This window comes from Myodes glareolus, chromosome 16 (assembly GCF_982192425.1).
Source record: "Myodes glareolus chromosome 16, mMyoGla1.1, whole genome shotgun sequence".
Lineage (NCBI taxonomy): Eukaryota > Metazoa > Chordata > Mammalia > Rodentia > Cricetidae > Myodes > Myodes glareolus.
Window position 1 is genome coordinate 34,225,342 of NC_142041.1, and position 22,610 is coordinate 34,247,951.

General features: G+C 46.4%; 1 protein-coding gene across 1 annotated transcript in view; it reads right to left on the reverse strand.

Annotated features, from left to right (window-relative positions):
• Aco1 (aconitase 1) overlaps positions 1-22,403 on the reverse strand; it is a 51,615-nt gene extending 29,212 nt beyond the window's left edge. The window contains exons 1-3 of the mRNA XM_087897185.1: positions 22,247-22,403; positions 1,204-1,322; positions 330-498 (exon numbers count right to left, since the gene is read on the reverse strand). Of these exons, the coding sequence (XP_087753311.1) occupies positions 330-498; positions 1,204-1,300 (266 nt within the window). The 5' untranslated portion in view covers positions 1,301-1,322; positions 22,247-22,403. The remainder of the gene's footprint in view (positions 1-329; positions 499-1,203; positions 1,323-22,246) is intronic.
• Between the last annotated feature and the right edge of the window lie 207 nt (positions 22,404-22,610).

The window sequence follows — 22,610 nt, forward strand, 5'->3', positions numbered from 1 at the left end:
CTTGAGCTGAGGGTGACAAGCCAGGCCTCATGAAGTGCCTCTTCTCTCCTCACAGACAGCACAGCTGTGTGCGGGCACGGCAGCCTAAAACTGGCTCCTGTACAGAACCTGCCACAAAGCCCTCCTGCATGCTGTCTTCTACCCACCCCGGCGTACTCAGGCCTCAGGCCCGGGAGCCCTCTCAAGGCGAGCAGGGACTGCTGGAGACGCAGCAATCTACTCCTGTTCCTGGGTAAGAGCCTCCCGGGGCATTGGGGATACCATTTTTGTTAACTACAGGCTCTCGCGAGAGGCTGGCAGGGAGGTGGGAGACGGAGCGAGAGGCTCACGTGAAGTCTTGCAGGATGACGCGGGCCGGTTTAAAGGGCACTTCTATGTTCTTGTGCTGCATGACATTCCAGTTCAGGATGTTTTCAATGTCGTCCTTCTTCACCAGAAACTCATCGCAGTTCCGAACGGCGGCCTCCAGGAGAACTCGGATGGAAAACGGCAGGCGCCCTGGGAGGAAAGGCAGAAAACGTCACACAAGACATCGGATTCTCCTTCCAACAAGGAAAGAGGGTAAAGTGAATGACAGTTTAAAATGCACATGTGGTGGGAACCATGTACGGGGGGGGGGGGGGCGGGGTGGTGGTGGTGGTGGTGGTGGATTTCAGAGACACTGGGAAATTGAAAATACTCAAAGACTAGGCTAAAAGAATTAGCTTATTTATCGATGTTAAATGGCTGCTTATTTTGAATTCGGCAACAGGAAACAGTTCCCTTTAAGTCACCGCGGCTCACCATCTGTCTGGACTCTCACTGCATGCTATGTCTCAAGCGATATGAATTTTTATAGATAGAATAACATTTCTTAAGAAACTAACTCCCAAGAAATGAGAAAATAACCCATTTATACTTAAACATCCTAAACACAATGTAGTATGGGCACTGAATATAACCAATAATTGATTAAAAGAACTATTTTACTTACAAAATAAAAATTCTGTCTTGAAATATATGAAAATTACTATTACAAACTAGAAAAGATAGGAAGGTGCTTATTTGGAAAAGTGTGTGTGTGTTTGTGTTTCACCTACATTCACCCATTGTCTTCTATGTCTTCCAGCCGCCCTCCCCGCGGGGAAATTAGCTTCATATCAACTATACAAACATGAAATCAGCTGCTAACAGAGCAAGTCCGTCACAGAGTGATGCACCCACCATATCGGGAGTCTTCTAATTTCTTCAAATTGAAGAATCTCTTTCCTGGTTGTGCAGGGTCCAAGGGTTCAGCAAGGTGTGCAAATGGGTTCTTCATGGTTATTGATGGTCACGTGTCCCTGAAAAACAAAATAATTGGCAGGGTTAAGAGAAGGGTGAATTTGATCAAAACATATTTTGTTCGTGCATGCAATTCTCATGATTTAGTAAAAACATAAATTTTAAAATAAAAGATAACCTAATTTTTATTTGGAAGATGGGCCCCTTGTAGAAATTATGGTATACATTTACATAAATAAGTAAATTATTAACTTTTCAAAACAGAAGGTGGGATGGGACTTAAATCAACACAGGACTGATAGTCTCAACAAAATGTGTTTCTGGTGACGCTAACACGTCTGAAAGTTAGCACTGGCTTCTCAAAACAGCAAACAGCCCAAGTACCTTCTGACTCACTGCAACAGCCTTATTCCAACATTCTTTCACAAACCTTATGCAGGAAAAGGGGAAGCAAAAGATGCATATCACATCGAGCCTTGGCTGTATGAACAGACCTTGAAGCTGGACTCATCTTTCAGTAGTGGCCAGAAGGCCACACAGGTGAGTGGATGCATTTGTATCGATCTTGGGATCCTTCCACCTCTGCCTCGGTTCAGCCACTACAACTGGCAGGACCATATGAAGCTTCAACTGAGGAAGTAGGCACCAGAGAGCCCGTTTCCGAAAGTGCTCTACGCGTTTCTATTTTTAAAGTCTCTGCAGTAGTTTTAATAATCTTGAATACCACGGCTGGAGGTCTTGGCATCCGATGGCAAACAGTGTGCTGACACAGGGGCACCATCTCCTGCTCGCCCTCGTTTTCTCTGGGGCTTCAGATTGGGCACCAACCCCCAACACATGCTTGCGGGACCAGCTACCCCAGCTCAGGAAGACACCATTCCTAGTCCATCATACGTATAAAGGGTGCTTTCATTTAACCAGACAACCGAGAGCAAAGCTCACTGAGGAGGGCTTCACCCTTCAGTCAATCTATTCTCCAATAGTCTTATTAACTTTTGTTTTATGTGTATGAATGTTTGCCTGCATGTATAAATACATGTATAAATACACACTGCGTGTGTCTGGTGCCAGAGTGGGTTCTTGATCCCCCGCAACTGGAGCCAAGGCCAGCTGTGAGCTGTCATGTGGGTGCTGGGAACCAAATCTGGGTCCTCTGCAAGAACAGCAAGTGTCCTTAACCTCTAAGCCCTCTCCAGTATTTTTAATTAAAATATAAAAACAGCATTTGCCATGCTTATATGAGTAAACCTCATTTAGTCAATACATTTATAGAATGGCCAATATGGCAGGATGACATTACCACACAGGACAGAAATGTCTGTGAGGATACAAAGCATGGGCATCTATAGATAGATGGTATTCTTCACTCAGGACATGTGTCCCGCTTGTGACGGGTTACCTCAGGAGGAAGGCTTGACTTTTATGTATCATTTACAGTTTAAACTGTGAGCACATACAGGTTAAAAAAAAAAAAACTAGTTACAAATTTTACGAGAACCAGCTATGTGTGCTACCCAAAGTCTGAACTACCCGGAGTTCAGGACAGGGTACTATTTGAACTACCCAAGTTCAACACAGAACTAGTATGCCCAAGCAAAAAAAGATCTTAAATTGAAATAGACTGGAAACCTGTAACTTTTTGTGTACCAAGAGGATGCCATAGACTTCATAACTGAACTCGCACGACTGAGCACAACTAAAACCAGGTGTGCTAACAAATAACGCACAAGGTTGGCTTTAGATTTACGTGGGCAAGGGGCATATGAAGCATAAATAAATGAATTTCATATTGAGACTTCATTTCATGACTGAGATCTAATTGTGCACATGCAAATATTTAAAAACTCAAAGTATTCTGAAAAAAATTTTTGACCAGGGTCTCACTATGTAGCCCTGGCTGGCCTGGTAGTCACCGTGTAGTCCAAGGCAGGTAGCTTTGTACTTTGGCCAGCAATCCTTCTTTTGACTCCTAGGTATTGGGATTATATGTGTGCCACCCTGCCCAGGTATAATGTAAAGTCTGAAACACTTCTGGTCTGAAGCATTTTATAAATAGATTAGGTAGTCTTGGGGAGAAGCAGTTAAGAGTTACCAACACAGCAGGGACAAGGCACACTGTCTTAGACTGGGTTTCTGGTGCCATGACTAACAGCGGCCAAAACTAAGTTGGGGGAAGAAGGAGCTTGTTTCTTTCATCTTACAGCTCTGAGGTCATGGTGCATCACCCAGGAGATGAGCGCAGGAACCTAAAGGAAGGACCTGAAGCAGAGGGCAAAGGGAGTACTGCTCACTGGCTTGCTCCCCACGGTGTGCTCAGTTTGCTCTATTACACACCCCAGGATCACCTGCTAAGGGACAGCATCACCACAGCGGCCTGGGCACCCCCCACAATGACGGTTTCTGTGTAACAGCCCTGACTATCGTGGAACTTGCTATGTAGACCAGGCTGGCACTGAACTTATCTGTTTCTGCCTCCTAAGTGCTGGGCTTAAAGTCATGAGCTACCACTGCCCAGCAATAGACTTGCCTACAGGCCAATCTGATGGAGCTACTGTAGACCAGGCTGGTCTCAAACTCACAGAGACCCACCTCCCTATGCCTTGAGCGCCACCGCCCGCCCAGCTGGAGATATTTTCTGGGTCCCTCTTCCCAGATGTAATGGTTTGAATGAGAATGCCCCCTGAGGCTCAGATGTTTGCATACTTGACCCCCATTGGTGGTGCTGTTTGGGTAGGTTTAGGGGGTGTGTCTTTGAGGGAGAAAGTATGTTACTGGGAGAAAGCTTTGAGATTTAAAAGCCACAGGCCATTTCCAGGCCCTCTCCTCTCCTCTCCTCTCCTCTCCTCTCCTCTCCTCTCCTCTCCTCTCCTCTCCTCTCCTCTCCTCTCCTCTCCTCCCCTCCCCTCCCCTCCCCTCCCCTCCCTCCCTCCCTCCCTCCCTCCCTCCCTCCCTCCCTTCCTCTCCTCTCCTCTCCCCTCCCCTCTCCTCCCCTTCCCTCCCCTCCTCTCCTCTCCAGCCACCTTTACTTCCTGCTTATGGCTCAAGAGGTGAGCTCTCAGCTTCCAGATCCAGCCGCTATGTCTCTACATTGTCATCATGGACTCTTATTCCTCTGGAGCCTGAAGCCCAAGCAAACTCTTTTTTTTTCTATAAGTTTCCCTGGTTCTGTGTTTTAGCAGAGCAAGAGAAAAGTAGTTAACAGACTAGATAACTCTAGTGTATAAGAAGCTGACAGAAAACTAGCGCACGCACCAAGGTGTCTGTACAAGAAGAGCAGATGCATGGGGAGAGTGGCTTTCGTTTTCATTGGCGTTTGCTCTTCTTGACAGGGTCTCACTGTGTAGCCCCGGCTGCCTGGAACTTGCCATGTAGATAAGACTGGCTTGAACTCATAGAGATTGATCTACCTCTGCCTCCTGAGAGCCGGAGTTAAAGAAGGTATGCACCACCACACCCAGCCTTGTGGCTTTGTTTTTCGAAGTGAGGGAACATGTAAGATAAAGTATCACAAAAATTCAAGAGATTTGTTAGCCAAAGTGAGGAGCCAATCAAGTCTAAAAAACCATCATACCAACCAAGTCTAAAGAACCATCAATATTCTTTTTAAATAAGAAACATGGAATCTTATCTAAAGAAGTAGGTTGCCAATCTCTGGGCCCTGAAAATGAGATGGATGGATTTGAAGAAGGCATCCATTTACAAACACCCCATTGCTACATCCTTTGGGATCTGTCGTCCATGCTATTGACCTCACGGTAGCACCTGCAATGATAGAGCTATTGGTTTTCCTACCCAGAAAACAACTGGACCAACAGGAGAGCATCTCCTGGGGCATCAGCTTGAGGAAATTCTGGCAAACACTCAAAGGACTGAGCAGAAGGGGTCACCGCTTCTTCAGATAGTCTTAAGTTCTGAATCGCTTCTGTCTCTGCGTCAACTCCTAAAGGTGTCTGGAACCAGCCAGAAGTTTATAATTAAATCAACTGTTAAATGTCCCCATCATTCAGTGCAGGCCAATCAGCTGCTGTTCTTAAGCACTGCTCTGAGATCCCTGAGAGTAACACTAGTCCTCACGGATTCCTGCTTCTCCTCACACCCTTCACAGCCACGGCATATCTCAGGATGGCTGCCGTGACCAATATATGGCTCTTGCAGAAACAGGCTTGTATGAAGAACTTTTACTGCCTGTTTCCCTCCCTTTTACTTTAGGGAATTGGTAATCCTAATAGTATTATGGCCCCAAAGCAAACCCTACTTGTAGACAGTAGAGGAGAAAGGAAGCACTTCCTACCACGGCACCAAGCTGAGTACCCCCAGCTCCTCAAACAGTGGGCTGCAGCTCTGTGTGGGGTCTTATACCTGTACGTGGTGGTTAGGAAAGATTTAATGCAACCATGGAAAACGAACTCAAAATCAAACGCATAATGAATGAATCTGAGGTGTTTCTGGCAGTCTTCCCCGAGGCTGCACTCAGTGACTTCTCTGCAGCCTTGGCTCTGAACACGCATGTGCTCACTGCACTGCATACGTCATTACACCACGCAACACCAGTGTGGTCTGGTACCTCAGCTCAGATTCGACTGTTGTATATTATGAACTGCAGTCAAATTTTTCTGTTCTTATAGAAACACAGTGATTTAATTATGGAAAGTAGACTCTTCATAGTTCCTACCATCATTCTTGTAAGTATCTAATTAGGGTATCTTCGAGCAGCGTTGTATTAAAATGTTTGATTTTAAAAAGTGCAATTTGATTGTTAACTTGAATTTCATTAAAAAAAAACATTAAATGAATTTTGGATTGGGATCTCAAGAGTTTCTAACAGCTTCTGAAATGTCCCTAAGCACGCGTTTGCCATTTTGTATTCTGCGTTTATGAGAAACAGCATTTTTAGCACTGACGGTTATAAAATCAGGATACCAATGAACTCTAATTCTGCGGTATCAAATATTCAGCCATGATTTAATTCTTTATATAAACAAAACAAGTATCCATCCCATTACTGTTGAAAAATTTTCTTTTTCCTTAATAGATACAATAGATATAAAATTATGTATATATAATTATAATTAATACACATAATATCAAAGATTTATTTTAAACCACATTTCTTTATATTTAAGTAAGTGTTTAGGGTCTATGCCTTTTTCTACACCTGTATTCAAGGTCATGTAAAAATTCCCCCAAGCACAAAGGGGCCTGGAGGTGGAGATCGTCAAGCACCCCTTCTACTGCCTTCTGCGGCACTGGCGAGAGCATCATCCGAGGAGCACGTGGTCATTCAGCTCTGAGGGACCGCTCAGTGTATTTGCCACAGGGAAAGTTAGAATGAGGTTTGACATTGGCTGTCTCCATTGCCCCACTACACTTTATGGGTCCGAGGACTTCCACTGTGACAGTGGCGCTGGCGTGGCCAGGTTACCCACCCACTATCAGAATCTATGAGGACGAGCTCAGTACTGAACGGCAGAGTTATTCTTTCCTCTGGCACCTACTGTGAGCCATGTCTTACAAGTCCCTGCCCATCTTTACTGAGCCATAGGTCAAAAACAATAGTAACTGTGTTTTAGCAACTAAAAACTGGTTTTGCTTAGAAGTTGGGAAATAATCCCTCTCCATAAATCTGGAGGACTCAAGAATCCAGGGGCACTCCAAGGCTCCACCCACACTATCGGTCATAGGCGGTCTCAGTGGTTTGGTAATTGCACAAGAAATCCCAAATGACCACATTTCAACGAGGAAGTGAGGGAGAAGTCCTTTGGCTTGGGAATTGGTCCATATCTAGCACAGGCTCTAGGCATGGTCAATGCCTCCTAGGTCAGCCCCTTTCCCTGGTCAAACGCCAGCTCATTCCTAATTGTCAAGGACTGCCATGCTCTCAGTCTCCCAAACTGCCCACGATTTGCAGCTTTGCCCAGGAAGCTGACCAGCCAGCCAGGGGGCCCTACCTAGCAAACACAGGCCCAAGCTTTCTTCTCTGTGCCCTCTCCCCTGAGGCTGTGCTTCAGCCTCTTTTCTCTGTGTTATCTAGCTAATCTGCATATAGTAACACCGCAGGACAGGACTGGACTCGGAGAGTGAACTGTGGATTTGGGGGCGAGGCCAGAACGTGATTCTAGTTTCTGCTGTTGGGCAAGTGGGGAGAGTGGGCACACAAGGCAGCATATGTAGGCTGCTGCCATTTCCGTTTCACAGAATGGGATGGTAGTAGAGGCAAGAGGAAATGCAAACGATTAAATAGGTGAAAAGAAAAAGAAGAGAGCCTGGGCAGCGCTATCTTTAAGAGCAAAGCTAAAGCAACCACTTAGGGCCCGCCCTCCTTGGGGGCTTAGCTGAATACTTAGGATTATAGGACACTCACCTCTGGCTGCTTAGTCAAGAGAAAGTGCTAGGAGTTCTTACACAATGGAATTTTACAAAGGGATGCCTGCACTAAGTGGGAAGCCCTCACTGTCCCCACATTCTGAATGTAAAGATAATTATCTGGTAGGAGCGTGGGTCAAAGCTAACCTACTCGGCAGGAACTGCACACCAGGATTCTCACAGTTCACTCTACACGGGAGAGCGGAGTACAGACACCGAGTTTTAGAGGAAGTCACAGAGCAAACAAACCAAAACCTAAACATCAGGCACAAGGAGCCGAATCTGAGGTAGGCACTGAAAGGGGGAGCCATGCAGGTGAGGAGTTCTGAGTCTGGGCTCCATAACCTTGCTGGTAACTGCCCTGCGGTCTCACTGTAGGATTGCTGTGGGGATCTGGAACCTTCACTTGTGCACATCCAGCACGGGTTAACCTTCGCCACAACCTCGGCACACCTTGGTCTTGGCTATCGGCACATATCGCCACACAATGCTGCACCTTTGTACACAGAACTTTAGCAGGCCCCTAATCCACTTAATAAAGTGTTGGCTGTTAGTTTCTAGAAGCAGGACAGTGAGGCGAAAGGATCTGTAGGTCTCTGCTTTTCCCCAAGCACTCAGGAAAGGCTGTCCCTCTCGGAGCAGGGAATGGACGACACAGACCACGTGAGATGATTGCCTCCCATTTCACCAAGTGGATAGATAAGAAGCTGATCTTTACATTTCTTTAACAGCGAGTAAAACTGTCTGTTCGAAGTGTGGATTTCTTCATTTGTAAACTGTTTATCCAGGCTGAGTGTGGCGGTGTAAGCCTTTAATCCCAGCACTTGGGGGTCCGAGGCAGGTAGATTTCCTGTGAGTTTGACGGCCGCCTGATCTACAAAGTGAGTACCAAGACAGCCAGGGCTACACAGAGAAACCCTGCCCCACAAAACCAACATGAATGAATGAATTAATGAAGTAAACTGCTTATCTGCCAGTAAGGTCAAACTGCGTGACAAACTGAGATGGTCTCTGGTCACCAAATGCTCTTATCTCCAAGGGATGTAAGCGAGATCCCAATGCGGGCGAGAGTCAGTTCTGTATCGGGAGAACGGAACTGTCCTTGCTCTTCTCTGTTGAAATCTCCCAAGCTCTGTTAGATTTCCCTGCATAAAGAAGGTCTAAAATGTGTTGTGCAATTGACTCTGGACTTGAACAACTGAGATCCTCATGGCCGACAGCAAGATAAGAGGCTCATCAGTTTAAAAAGTGGGCCAAACGCCCGTCTATCTAGGCCAAGGTGCTTTGCTCCGTGTGTCTCCAGACTAAAGTTCCATACCCAAGCAGCAATCTCACAAGAGGGCTGTATGAGAAAGGCTGAGTCCTGCTTATGAGAGGAAACCAGATCATCACTCTTTGCTTGAAAAGCAAGCTGAGTCATACTCTAGATACCAAAGGGCTGTTCTGTCCACCAAAGGCATATTTGTTTGGAACAGGTGATGTATCAGCTAACTGCCGATGGGCAGGGTTAAAGGGGAAAAAAAAAAGACTTTCTCTTTTTGCTCTGACTCCAGCCTCCAGGTTAACTAGACCTGTGTTACATCCCAGTGTCAGAGCCAAGCTGTCTCGTGTCTACGCAGGCCCGACAGCCAACGCTGCACTTGCACCCTCAGAGGGGGAAGAGGAGTGGTCCTGCACAAGAGAACCCCATTAGTAGTGGGGTGAAGACAGAGTTTGGGGCTTTGGGGTTTTGTTGGGGGGCAGTGCATCCACTTCCTGGGAACTGCATGTTCTGGACAAGCCTGATGGGGTAGGAATCACCCCCTGGGGTCTGAAGCACAGACAACACACCCTCAGGATTGCTCACTTGGGACACCCAGAGAAAAACAAGAGCAGATTGCAGACTATTAAGGTCTATGTGACAACAGGAATAAGTTTCCTCAGCATTTCTTGCTGTGTGACCTCTTATCTTCCTAGCCCTTTCTAGAAGCACACAGCCTGCACATCATATCCCCAGTTCTCGACTCCAAGGTCAAAGTCAGCACGTGTTTAGGGTTTACTTCAGTTCACGGGGAAGACAGCTACGCCACTGCGGCTGCTTCTGTTTTCTATTTAAAGAGAATTAATTGGTCCTGTGTCCAAGCTGATGGTTCTGTGTCTAAACATTATGCTATTTAAAACAACTCTGTTGTTGTTGTAAAAAAAAAAAAAAGATTCCTAGGATGTCTATGTAAGAATAAACGGAGGTCAGATGTGTCCAGGAAGGCAAAATTATCGCGTTTCGTCCCGGGCTCTTCTACAAGCAGAGCTCTAGAAAGGCTTTGGGGTTCCTTGCGCCGTGGGTGCCTGTGTGATAGGGCAGCTCTGATCTTCCCAGTTATTTGTGAAAGTGATATCAACCAAACGGAACCCTCTCAATTAGAACTGAGACCGTGGGTCTTGTGTCGGACATTGGTAACCAGGAAGAGAAGCCAACACAATGATCTACTTTGGGAGAGGATAGAAAACTAGAATGGAGCAGACAAAGTCTTGGAGAAGCAGAGGCTCTATGACAAGAGTCAGGTCTGAGGCAGGACAGAGGACTCAGTTGGTACGGGCACTTACTGTCTTCCAGAGGACCCGAGTTTGAGTCCCGTGTCTCACAACCACCTGTAACTCCAGTTCCGGCTGACCTGATGCCCACTTCTAGTCTCTGCAGGTAATGCACTCACATTTGCATACCAACAATTGGAAGTTATTGCTCTGTTTCCTTTCGGTCTTCTGGCCTATCCTAGCTATCTGACCATATATTTCTAGATGTTTCGGTGGCTGTTTAATAATTAGTTTTCATTTAGGCAGCTAACACCCCTGTGCTTCACTTTCACAGAAAACGCATAAAATAAGGTAGACTGAAGATCTAAAATAAGGTTGGCCAATGGACTGAAAAGTCGTCTCTAAGGAAAAACACTTTCTGATTTGTGCAATCAATGGATACTTATATTAATTATCAAATGCCTATCAGGGACTGTGATAGGTTCCAGGGAGACACCAACAAAGAGACAGAGACAAAGCTCCCACTGTTATAAACCGGTATACACACTGAGTAAACAAGTAAATAAGTGTACAGACAGAATGTAGGGTAGGGACCTGTTCTTGGTAAATAGAGCCAGGGCAGCAGGCAGTTCAGGGGCAATGGAAAGACGGTCAGGTGACCAGAGAGTCCGCATTGAAGCCACCAGCTTCTACGTGCAATTCTCAATTCAAGGTCTGAGCAATCTGCAAGAGGGTGCAATCCCATGCAAAGACCCTGTGGCAGAGGCCTCTGGTGGGGCTAGGGAGCAGCATGGAGGCCATGACGAGCGAGGACAGAAGGGAGAGCACCAAGCTGGGAATGTAGCAGGGGCTACCTGAGGGTTTTCAGCCATTAGAATGGCTTTGATAAAGACATTCCTGGCTGACTAGCTGGTTTAAATTATAGGCTTTCAACATAGAAGTTCTTTAAAAATTGATGAGACATGAACTCAGTAAGAAAATATTAGATTATAATTAAGATGTGACTCCTTCCTAAATCTAACCTAACCTCTGTTTCTCTGAAGCTCATTCCTAAGTAACTCTTGAAATTCTTGCGACATGGCACAGAAATGATCATGTCTTACTTAGCCGATGTGCATAGGCCCCACAAATATGGTCAGGATTTGGGGGACAGGGCAAGCCTTAGCAGTGACTGTCAAGCTCTCTCCTTTTGGGGGCATTCCAGTCCTGGAGGGAGCAGTGTGCATACCCAGGTCTCAAAGACATACAGTTAACCCAGGTAATTCGTTTTAAATTAGTTGAAGTGAATCAAGACAACAGAAGACTTATTTTTGTGTTTAGTATCATTGGGAGAGGGGATAATAGCACTTTCACAACATGCTGCCGAATTCCAGCATTTATAGATTCTTGAGATGCCTAAAAGAACAGCCACCCTGGGACATAGATCACTCATCCAGAAAGCGGAAGCTCTGAGGCAGAGCTCCTCAGGTTCTAGACAGCCTGCCTCATTCTCTGATCGGTAAGGTCACCTTCAATTCCTCAGGATATGTGGGTCTTCACCTGGAGTTTCTTATGGTCATTAGTGGACTTAGTAAGTGATACCTACAGAGACTCCAACTACATTCTTCTGAATCTAAGTTGTGTACTTATGAATGTGTGTACGTATGTGTGTGTGTGTAAGAGAGAGAGAGGTGTGTGTGTAAGAGAGAGAGGTGTGTGTGAATGTGTGTGTCACAGAGAGAAGTGTGTGAGAAAGTGTGTGTGAGAGAGATAGAGACGTGTGTATGTAAGAGAGAAACATGCGCGTGTGAAAGGTGTGTGTGTGTGTGTGTGTGTGTGTGTGTGAGAGAGAGAGAGAGAGAGAGAGAGAGAGAGAGAGAGAGAGAGAATGTATGCATGCGTGTACGTTTGTGTGTTGTTTCTTGAGACAGGGTCTTGAAGCACAGCCCAGGTTGGCCTTTCACTCTCGATCCTCTTGCCTCAACTCCCCAAATGCTAGAATTCGAGGCACATTTGTGCCACGCCTGGCTCGCGTGTGAGCTCTGAGGAAGAACAGAGGAGAGCATTCCATAGTAGATAGTAGCGCCCGCTGAGACTCATTCTTTAAGAAACCCGAATGATTTCCTCAAGCCGAGTTTATGTGGGGATGACCTTTTGACTTAAGTTGTAGGATGAGAAGGGAGTCAGCACAAAAGGCTACACGCAAAGCCTCCAGCGATCTCACAGGGACGCTTTTACCCTGGCATTCGCCAGTTTTAGAGGCCTGAAGTGGTCTTGTTGGGGCCTCAGAACTGTTTGGACTAAGAGATGATAACTCATGCTAATGAAGTTCCCGGAAGCTCGCTGATATAAACCCCTATCTCAATGACTCTCCACGAGGCTCCTGTGTCTTCCTAGCGTATTCCTGCCGCAGTGGCGGCATCACAGTGAGGGTCTGAAGCCAGAGGCAGACAAGCTGCGACAGGGACTGCAATGCACGATGTGGTTCCTCAGACTCTATTCCAGCGCAGTGAGTCACATGTGGCACGGCCTACACACAGGACTCCCACTTCAGTAGCTGAAAGATGTGTGGTGGGATAATGTTTTTGTACCCCGTGAAGATGTGTCTTTGCCAAGGTGCCTTCTGATTGATTTAATAAAGAGCTGAATGACCAATAGCTAGGCAGGAAGAGGTTGTGCAGGACTTCCAGGCAGAGAGAGAAGATGAGATGAATCCAGACATGAGAGAGACGTCGGAGGACGCGGAAAGAAACAGCAGGTACAGGATGGAAAAGAGGCAAAAGTCATGAGGCAAAACAGTGGGACAGGCTTAAGCTATAGGCCACGCTTTCAAAATTAATAATAAGTCTCCATGTCACAAAATTCACCTACAAAGATGTGACAAGCAATGGAATAACATTAAACCTTGGTATCTGTGCCTCTTTGGATGGCTAAGGAAGGACATCCAACCTGTGGTCTGTGTGTCACACGTGTCTTAGGATAGCTAGGAATGTGACCCAGTACGTTTGGAGATAACACCACCATATTACAACACCTTCTGGCATGAGAGAAGGAATGGATGGGAATCATTCATGCATTTGCTGCTTCGAGGGTAAGGAAGTTCCTATCCATCGGAGTCAAAGAAAGCTGGAGAATAAGCGCAATAGCCAGTGCAGAATCTCGTGTCTCCCGCTCTACAGCAGCGGGTACAGGGTGATGAAGAAGCATCTAGTCCGTCACGGGAAAAGGCTCCTAGGGACAGGTGACACCAAGCACCTTCTAGAATCCCACCAAAGTAGGGAAGTGAGGCAAGCACATGCTGGCAGAGACACAAAAAAGTGATGTCATCGGAATCACAAAGCCCTTCTGTGTAAATGAAGTATGGGGGCACAGGGGAGATGAAGAGAAAGGGAGGGTCAAGGTCTAGGTCACGAGGGACCCCGCTCAAAGGTCCGAATTCACACTGGAGACGGGCGAAGTTGGAGGCTTTTCGCAGCTCCTCTCGGCCATGATGCCAGACTGGTGTCAGGCAAGCAGGTGCTTTACAACATTGAGCTTGGAAATGGGGACAGGGTTGGGGAGGATGTGCAGGAAGGAAAGATCCAGGAGACTTACAAAACTAGAACAGACAGGCAAGGAGGGCTCAGGGGTCTAGGGTCATTACTGTCCCTTGTTTGATTAAAGCCTAAGAGCCATCTTGGTAGGCTGGGAGCCAGGGAGGTGGGTGGGGCAGGAATGGAAGCTGGGAAGAATGCTAACTACCTTAGTGTAGTTAGTGTAGTAGTGTAATGCAGCACTACAGACCCACAGCAGCTTCTACCCAAGGATGTGCGGGCTGCCACCACAGCACCAGGCACCTCACAAGTGCTGATAAAATCTTTAAGCAACCCATATACAAAGGCGCCACTCTCTTATTTTATTGGTGATAAGACAGTAACGGTCAGGTCAATGGCTGAGGCCTCTGAGTGGTAACCTAGCTAGGAGCTAAACTCAGCTACGGTCAACTCTCTTGCACCCAGGGTACAACTTCTCAGCCACTGGCAGGGTCATTTCACATACAAATGTCCAAATTAAATAGTGCTTAAAAAATTAAACTCACAAACAATCTTCAGACTCCAAGGCACCTATGTGAAGACCAGACAGTCAATCTCAAGCCCCCTCAAATGTCCTTAAGTTTTTGCAAAATTTGTATACTACCTAACTTTGAAAGGATGGGTTGATATGACAATAACCGCATCAGCACTAAGGCAACACCTTCCTGAGTCCTAAGGATGGAGAACAGAACGTGCACGGGCTCTCTCGCCTTCCTTACAGCAAACACGGTAGATTATTGGCAGTTCTAGACCAAGTCTATTCCCTGCTCTGCTTCTCAACCAAAAATTCAAACTAGTGAATCACGTAAGAGGCCAACTAATGGTGATACACTTTTGTGAACCATGCCATGACCTGTAGCCTGTTCTGTAATTCTATAATGGTCCAAGGAAGGATGAGGAGGACAATGAATAATTAAATGTTCTGTATAAGTCATTTGGAACAATCGTCCAAGACAGGTCGTACAAGGACAAGCTTGGCCCAGTTGCTCAGAAGTCAGGAGAGGATGAGAGAGAACCGGAGTAGGGGCATTCACCTACGTCTGTTAACTCGTCAGAGAGCTTGGGTAAACTTTTGATTGCAAAGTCATCAGAGTACTTAGGTAAACTCTTGACAGCCAAGTCCGAGAAACAGTTGGCTCAGGGAATGAGATGCCAGCCTGCAGCTATAACACATTCAGACGTAAGAACCAGTGCTGAGTCGCTCTGACATACAGTGCTCAGCAAGGTGGTTTCATGTCCGCGCAAAGTTTGCAACATTTAATCCCCAATTCTTTGGTTTCTAATCTGTACGTTGGTCCAACGGTCCCTAAGGGCTGTAGACAAGAATTCTTTCTAGCTTGTTAAACCTCCTTTTGTTTCTTTGCATATTTTAAGGTCACAATGCGTGTCTGTACATCTTTACCTGGATGGCATGGGGTGCTGGGATAACTGAGTTACCACACAGAATTCTGAGAGCTCTATGACAAGAGTAGCAGTAATTGATGAGACTGTTACCCTCTACTTCACAGAGCTTGGTAGTCTAGAAAAGTAGACTAAAGATTTAAATCTACACCTTAAAACACATTCACTAAGCAGAGTCAAGAACCACTCTTATCTAAGAAAAGTGACACAGTGAGATACATTTTTAGACATTTTTCCTGCAGTGGGAAAAAGCATTGTAAGGTCGGATACTTAAAGGCTCTAGACAGATGTTAAAAATTAAAAAACTCCTAAAAACAAGAAAGGCAAAGAATGGGTCCATTACAACTCTTCAAAACTTTCAAAAAATTATGCAGATGAGAGATAACTGTAGGCAATGTCTGAAAATGTATCTTTTATTCTCATTTTTCTCCAATGATTCTTAAAAAAAAAGAAACAACTTTTAAATAAATAAGTAAGTAAATAAATAAATAATTTGGGAGGCAGGGTTTCTCTGGGTAGTCCTGGCTGTCTTGGAACTACTCTGCAGAACAGGTTGGCCTTGAACTCAGAGATCCAATTGGCACTGTTTATTAAGTGCTGGGATTAGAGGTGTGCACCACCACTGCACTGCAAAAATACTCTTACTTAACGCACATGAGTGGTTTTGCCTGCGTGCCCGTATGTGCACCATTTGGTGCCTGGTACAGGTGGACAGGTCAGAAGCAGGCATCGGAACTGGAGTTACAGGTGGTCGTGAGCTACAATGTGGGTGCTGGGAACAGAACCCAGTCCTTTGGAAGGTCAGCCTGTGTTCTTAAGCCACTACCTCTCCAGGCACCTTCTTATCAACGCGGTTTGGTATGTATTTCTCCAGGATCTTCTTTGCGGTAATTACTAGGTACCGCAGGAGAAAAGAAAACAAAAAGACACCTCTTCTACAAGGATTACAACCTAAGAGAAAAGAGTAACACCAGCACACATTTCACTACAGTAAGATAAGGGCCCGGAGAAAGATCAGCAGATAAAAATAGCTACAACTGGGATTTGAGGAAGGTGTTAGGAAAGTCAGAGTCCCTAGGGCAGAGGGAGAGCAATGGCAGAAACTGAGAATGCTAGCAGGGCTGAAGAAGTCACCCAGGCTGCACCTGGCTCACAGTGGGCAGGCTAAGGAGAATAACAACCAAAGGGCAGAGAACACAGCAAGGACTGTGCTCTTTCTTGTTGCTACTGAGTACCTGGAAATGAAGGTGACAGCTCCCAGCAGAGGCAAGGGGAGGGAGGGAGGTGGAGAGGATATGGATGGAAGGGAGACTGGCCAGCAGGCAATGCTCAGAACCTGAGATGCCAAGTCGCTCTGGTGTGCCCCAAATGTCTTAATAAAATAGTCAAAAATGAGAGCATGAGTTAACAAGGGCATAGGACAGAGGGTGGGGGGCGGGGGACCAGAAAGAGAGGCAGAGGCAGAGACGGGGCGGGGAGTGCCTGACTGATAGGAAGATGGTCAGCCGATGGCACTAAACCTATGCAGAACCTTCTAAGTTCTCAGTCACATGGCCAAAGAGTCACAGTAGACTCCAAGGGGAAGTCCACACAGCACACGTGACTCCAGCAGGCAGTGTGCCTGCTTTTAGTTCCCCATGCCTAGGGGAACTTATTTCCCCTCGTCCCACTGGGAAAAAGACCGGCAAAGCTCTGCTGCCAGGCAGGCTGGAGGTAACTCAGCCTAAGAGCGGAGCAGCTCTGTCCTCAGTGAGCTCCTGTAAAACAACTGGAGGGGCTGGCTTTAATCATAAGCAAGTTTAGAATTTGTGCTGGAAAGCGCTGATAGCGAGGCTGAGGAAAATCCAAAACCCAAGTTAACCATATGACCAAAGAAACCCACTCAGTACTGTGGCAAACCTAGTATCTTCACCGAGGTGAGTGCACAGACACAGACACATGCACACACACATGCAACACTCATCTACTTGAATACAGACACATGTATGCACAAACATGCACACACTCACCCGCTTGAACACATACACAGACACACACACATGCACAAATGTTCACGTGTACCCACTTAAACACACACATATGTACACATGTGCACACACGCATACGTGCACCCACTTGAACACATACACACATCCATGTATGCATGTAAACACACATTTTCTCACCTCAGAACCAGAGAATCAAAGGGAAATAGCCTTTTCAGACCTTTAATTTTAAAAACCACACAGCAGATTTTTGTAACACTAGTGCAAGGGTCTGCATAGGGGCCATCAAGGAACACTTTGATTTTAGGACTTCTACCTTTCGGCAAGAGTTTAAGTCAAACTCTAGGAATGAAATGAAGTGTTTGACTTGAAAGGGCTTGCTTTCTGAGTTAATCTATACCAGCATCACATATACGAGTTCAGAAACGTGACGTGACAGTGTCACGTGATGTGGTGGCTTGGATATAACGGCGCCCATGGGCCCACATATTTGAATGCTAGGTCATCGGGGAATGTTGCTATTAACAAGGATTAGGAGGTGTGGCCTTGATGGAGGAAGTGTAAGCCAGGCCCAGTGTCTCCCTCTCTGCCTGCTGCCTGAGGATCTGATATAGAACTCTCAGCTATGTCTCCACCACCATGTCAGCCTCGGTGTCACCATGTTGCCATGGTGATAACGGACCAAACTTCTGACACTAAACCTCTGAGGTTGCCATATGGGCGTCTTTTCACAAGAATAGATATTTGGGGGGGGGGGAGAGCAGCTTTTTCACTAAAGAAATCACCTATCTCCCTTTAAAAGCATAGGCTGTTGGGATTTAAAACACCACATGAATGTTACAGAATGGATGAGTATCTAATAATACAAAAACTAAGAAGGAAAAGGTTCCTCACTTGGTTTCACCGGACTCCGCCACTCCAAATGGCTACTCTTAACAGTTTAGTATTTCTGTTTTACGTTTCTGGGGCAACTTTAAATTCATGGGTGTGAGATCACACATAAATACAATTTATGCATGTATACCGGTAACAAATAACATGAATCTATAGTATGTGTACAAATATGTACATATATATATATATAACACATATAATAATAATTGTAATACACACATGTATAAGGAAGATTTGTCCCTGCCCCTCCAGTGAGGATAGCTGTTAGAGATGCTACTGTTTGGGCTACAGTCCAAATCCACACTGCATTAGAAGGCAGGTCCATCCACCCAGTGTACGATGCCTCCTGAGAGTCGGGAGGAAGGATTCTCATTCGCTGGGCATGCCATGTGGTCCTTCTGTGAGGAGCCTACTTTGGATTTTTCTATGATTGATTCTAAGTCCTCTGTAGTTTCTACTTCCACATATATCCATCTTGGAGATTCCAGTCCCAGAATTCCGGAAGAATCTCCTTTTCTTAAAAAAAAAAAAAGGTATCTTTGAAACAGGGGACCTCTTTATATTCTTCTAGTACAAGGGTTTGTAAACTCTGGCCCAGCACCTGTTTTGTAGAGTTTTATTTGAACACAGTCATGTTTCTATATATATGTATATATATCCCCAGTATATTGCCTACGACTGCTTTCAGAAAGCAGCAGAACTGTTTGATTGTAATTTTTGCTGTCTGCTCCTTTACACAAGATATCTGCTGATCCATATTGATCCATATTAGCATATTTTAAACACAGTTCTTTGCTTTTCTTCTATCAAACATTTTGGAAGACTTGAATAACACATCCCATACCTCGGATCTTTGTTCAGGCTAAGGGGTCTGGTTTTGCTTAAAAAAAAAAAAAAGAAAGAAAAGAAAAAAAAGAAAAAGAAAAGAAAAGAGAAAAGAAGCCAAGCAAACCAAATGCACCTTGGCTCCCACACCAGCAGCAGTGTGCTGATAAATGTTTAGTGATTTATTCCCGAGGTAGAAAAAGCTCAGACATGGAGCACTGGAAGATTTCCATGGTGTAGATATTGTCACCATGGCTCGTTTCAAGCTGCAGAAATGCAACACTGCTGGGGACAGAGGTGAGAAGAAACGTGCACAAAAGCTAGCATGAATCTCTTTCTGGAAACCAGGGGTGCTTGGGACACCTACTAACAACAGCCTAATTGTGAAGTCAGAGACACTAAAGTTCTGAGAAATCCAGTATGCTCTACAAGGCTAGTCCAACCTGACATCAGGTTGGAAGGGATTTTCCTATCTGGACTCCTGCTGCCTCATGAAGAGGGATATCCTCCCCCCAAAAGACAGAACAGATGAAATGAGACAAAAGATATTACTTGCCGGGCACATGGTAATAAATATTGGTTTTGTCAGCTTCACAGTGTAGGCCTCTGGTTTTCCTCACGTATGCTTCTGAAGCGCTCTTTACTAGGGGGTACTGTTCTTCTCGCAGGACTGTGTTTCATATACACATGTAGACAGGGAGCTGTCTCAACTGGCCAGTCCTTACCTATGCTCTCGACTGGACGTTCCAGACAGGCCTTGCATCTTTTACACCCATTAAGCTCCCAAGGTCCAGAAGAGTTGGGAACGAGATAAACACCTTCTCAAGGGGTGACTAGCGGGTTCCACCATCAGTGTCGAGTTGTAGACAAAGAACATGAGTGTGTGCTCCAAGTTTAGACCCTAACCTCCTCCTCCCACCTGTGGGAACAACGCTCGTGCGCAAATCACTTCTATCAGCCCAGTGTCCAAGCTGCTCCATTAGAATACGATAGCCTCTTTGCGTAGAGGATACAGAAATCTCTTTGTTTTGATATGTGTAGTTGATAATATGAATATAACTTCTATCTCAAATTTGTATAGACAGACCACAAAACAAAGAGTTTAACGAAGGAGTCTATCCACACAAATGCTTTCTTGCAGGGGCAGAGAGAGGACTGTTGTGGCATATTAATTTAAGACGTGTTATATTTGTTTATGCTATGGAATATTTGCTTCATGATGCAAAGACATTTAACATTTGATTAAATAAAACTAACTTGGAGTCAGGAGGTTGAGTTGGCCACTAGCTGACAGGAAGTGGTAGGGAGGAACCATGAGTAGCTAGCTAGAGTTCTTAGGTGGGGGCGGAGCAGAAGGACACCCCGTTTTGAGGGGAGATGTGAGCTAAGAGAGAAGATTAGCTACTTGTTCAGCTTCTCTAAGACAGCAGAATTTCACCTCAACCTTTGAAGTCTGAGTTTTATAGAGGGCTAGAGATCTAAATAAAGTTCCTTTTAGTAGCCGATAGAAATGGTGTCCGAGGAAACAGAATTCCCGCCTGGCTGTGGCCAGTGTGGCCAAACTCTACTGGTAGCTGTGGAGTTGAAATTGGCAGTTAGGACATTATTTGCTTAAGGCCCAGTCACGAATTTAACGAAAAACCACAGAGGATCACTCACAGTGATAGCCAAAGAATGGGAAGCATAGCTCAACAAATCAAAGTCTAGAAACCACAAACAGAACTAAACAGAATGAGGGTGGGGTGGGGGCAAAAGCATGCCATCCTGTCTGTCTATTTATTTATTTATTTTGACTTTTCGAGGCATGGTTTCTCTGTGTAGTCCTGGTGGAGCAGAGCTGGCCTGACATGTTGCCCATGGCTACTTACACACAGCAGTATGAGAAATGCATGGTTGTAATTGTTGCTGTCAGCTCCTTTACACAAGAAATCTGCTGATCCATGTTAGCATATTCGAAACACAGGGTTTTTTGTTTTTCTCTATCAAACATTTTGGAAGCCTTGAATAACACACCCCATACCTAGTATCTGGTCTCGAACTCAGAGAGATCCTCCTGCCTCTGTCTCCCGAGTCCTGGGATTAAAGGTGTGCATCACCACTGCCCAGCTCACCGTGCTGATATTTTAAGGATGACCTCTCAACTACTTGGTAATCTTACGCCAACCCCTATACATTTGGCACGGTCTCTCTACACACACTTCTGAGAACCCACAGGTCCTGTTTGCCACATCAATCCTGCAATCCTGATACTTACATGGGTCAATTCCACAGGCACAGAAACAACCAAGGCACACATGAACATTATTCAGTTTGCAGAAGGCCGCAGCCACCATCAAGTGTGGGGATCCAGTACTTAGTTCCAAAGTGAGGCCAAGAGTGGTCCTGAATATCAGAGATGCAACACTGAACACTCTCCATGGTGCTGGGTGGAAGGTTCATAAGCAAGGTAATGAACCTAGGGAACTATGCCTCCCAAGCACTTGCTACCTCGATGTGTGGAGCAGAGAACACCTAGGGATCGCACCTAGGGATCGGCAAGGCCAGCAACACTTCCAAACCATACGGAGATGCTACACTTCCAGGAGTATACCTGAAAGTCTCCAGCAGCTACATGACACGCCACACTGCAACAGACTGAAAGCAGGGTGGTGGCACTCCGGAGGCAGAGGCAGGCCGGTCTCGGTGAGTTCGAGGCCAGTCTGGTTTACAAAGAGAGTGAGTGCCAGGACGGCTAGAGCTGTTATACAGAGGAACCCTGTCTGGGGAGGGGGGGAATTCACCTGTCTTCTAAGCAGGATTTGTAGAAATGTAAAGCAAAGTTATTCGTCATAACTTGGTTTTGGGAAATATAGGATTTTAGAAAGTGTTATGTTCTGAATTATTAAGCATATTAAGTGTCTGTAAGTTTTATTTATACACGGCAATTATCAATAGGTACCACCCATATAACAAAGGTTCTGTTAAGTGCACAAAAGGTCCTAAGTCCAAAAGTTCAGGAACTTCTGCTTAGAGGCTGTCAAGCGTGCTGGAGGGAGGGAGAGTTGCGGTTCTAGAGTACGGGCCTGGCCGACTAGTACAGAGTCCCGTTCTCCTGGGTTGCTCAATCAATCACGATGGGTTCTGAGCCCAACCATTCCACTGAGGGGGTCTCTCGCCCTCACCCCACTTCCATTCGTCCCCTCTTGGACACTCCCTCATCTGCCGGCACAAGCAGCCTTCTCTATCCCGTAGGCCGGGCCTGGCAGACTCCCCAGCGCCGCTCGCACAGCCAAGGCGAGAACTCCCGGGGCGCCGAGTAGAGCCACTCCCAGTCCAAAGCGACGCAGGCTGAGGAGCGGGCGGAGAGGTCACCCCAGGAGCGAGCTCCGCGGCCTCCCCCAGCTCGTCCTCTGTCCCCGCGGTCTGCAACGTAAAAAGGCCTGCACGGACGCTCCAGGGCCGCGTGGTACTCACCGCTCACAGTGGGGCTCCGCGATCACACAGCCGGCTGCTACCAAGGACCCTGGCCGACTCGGCGCTCCTCCCGTTGAGCGGTCCTCCGGACGCTCCTGCAGCGAGGCGGGACCGCGAGTGAGCGGGCCGGAACCAGCTGCAGTAGCCCAGGGGCGGGACCGGGATCTCGCCACGCCCAGAGGGGCGGGGTCCGAACACCTCCTCCCTCTCGGGAGGAGCCTGGACCTCCATCCTTCGGAGCCTTAAGGGCCAAGGAAGAGGGGCGGAGTCTAGGACCTATCCCGCCCCAAGGGCCTAAACTTGAAGCTGAGACCAAGGGGCAGAGCCTGGGACACCTCTGCTTTCCAGAGCCCGAAGACAGGCC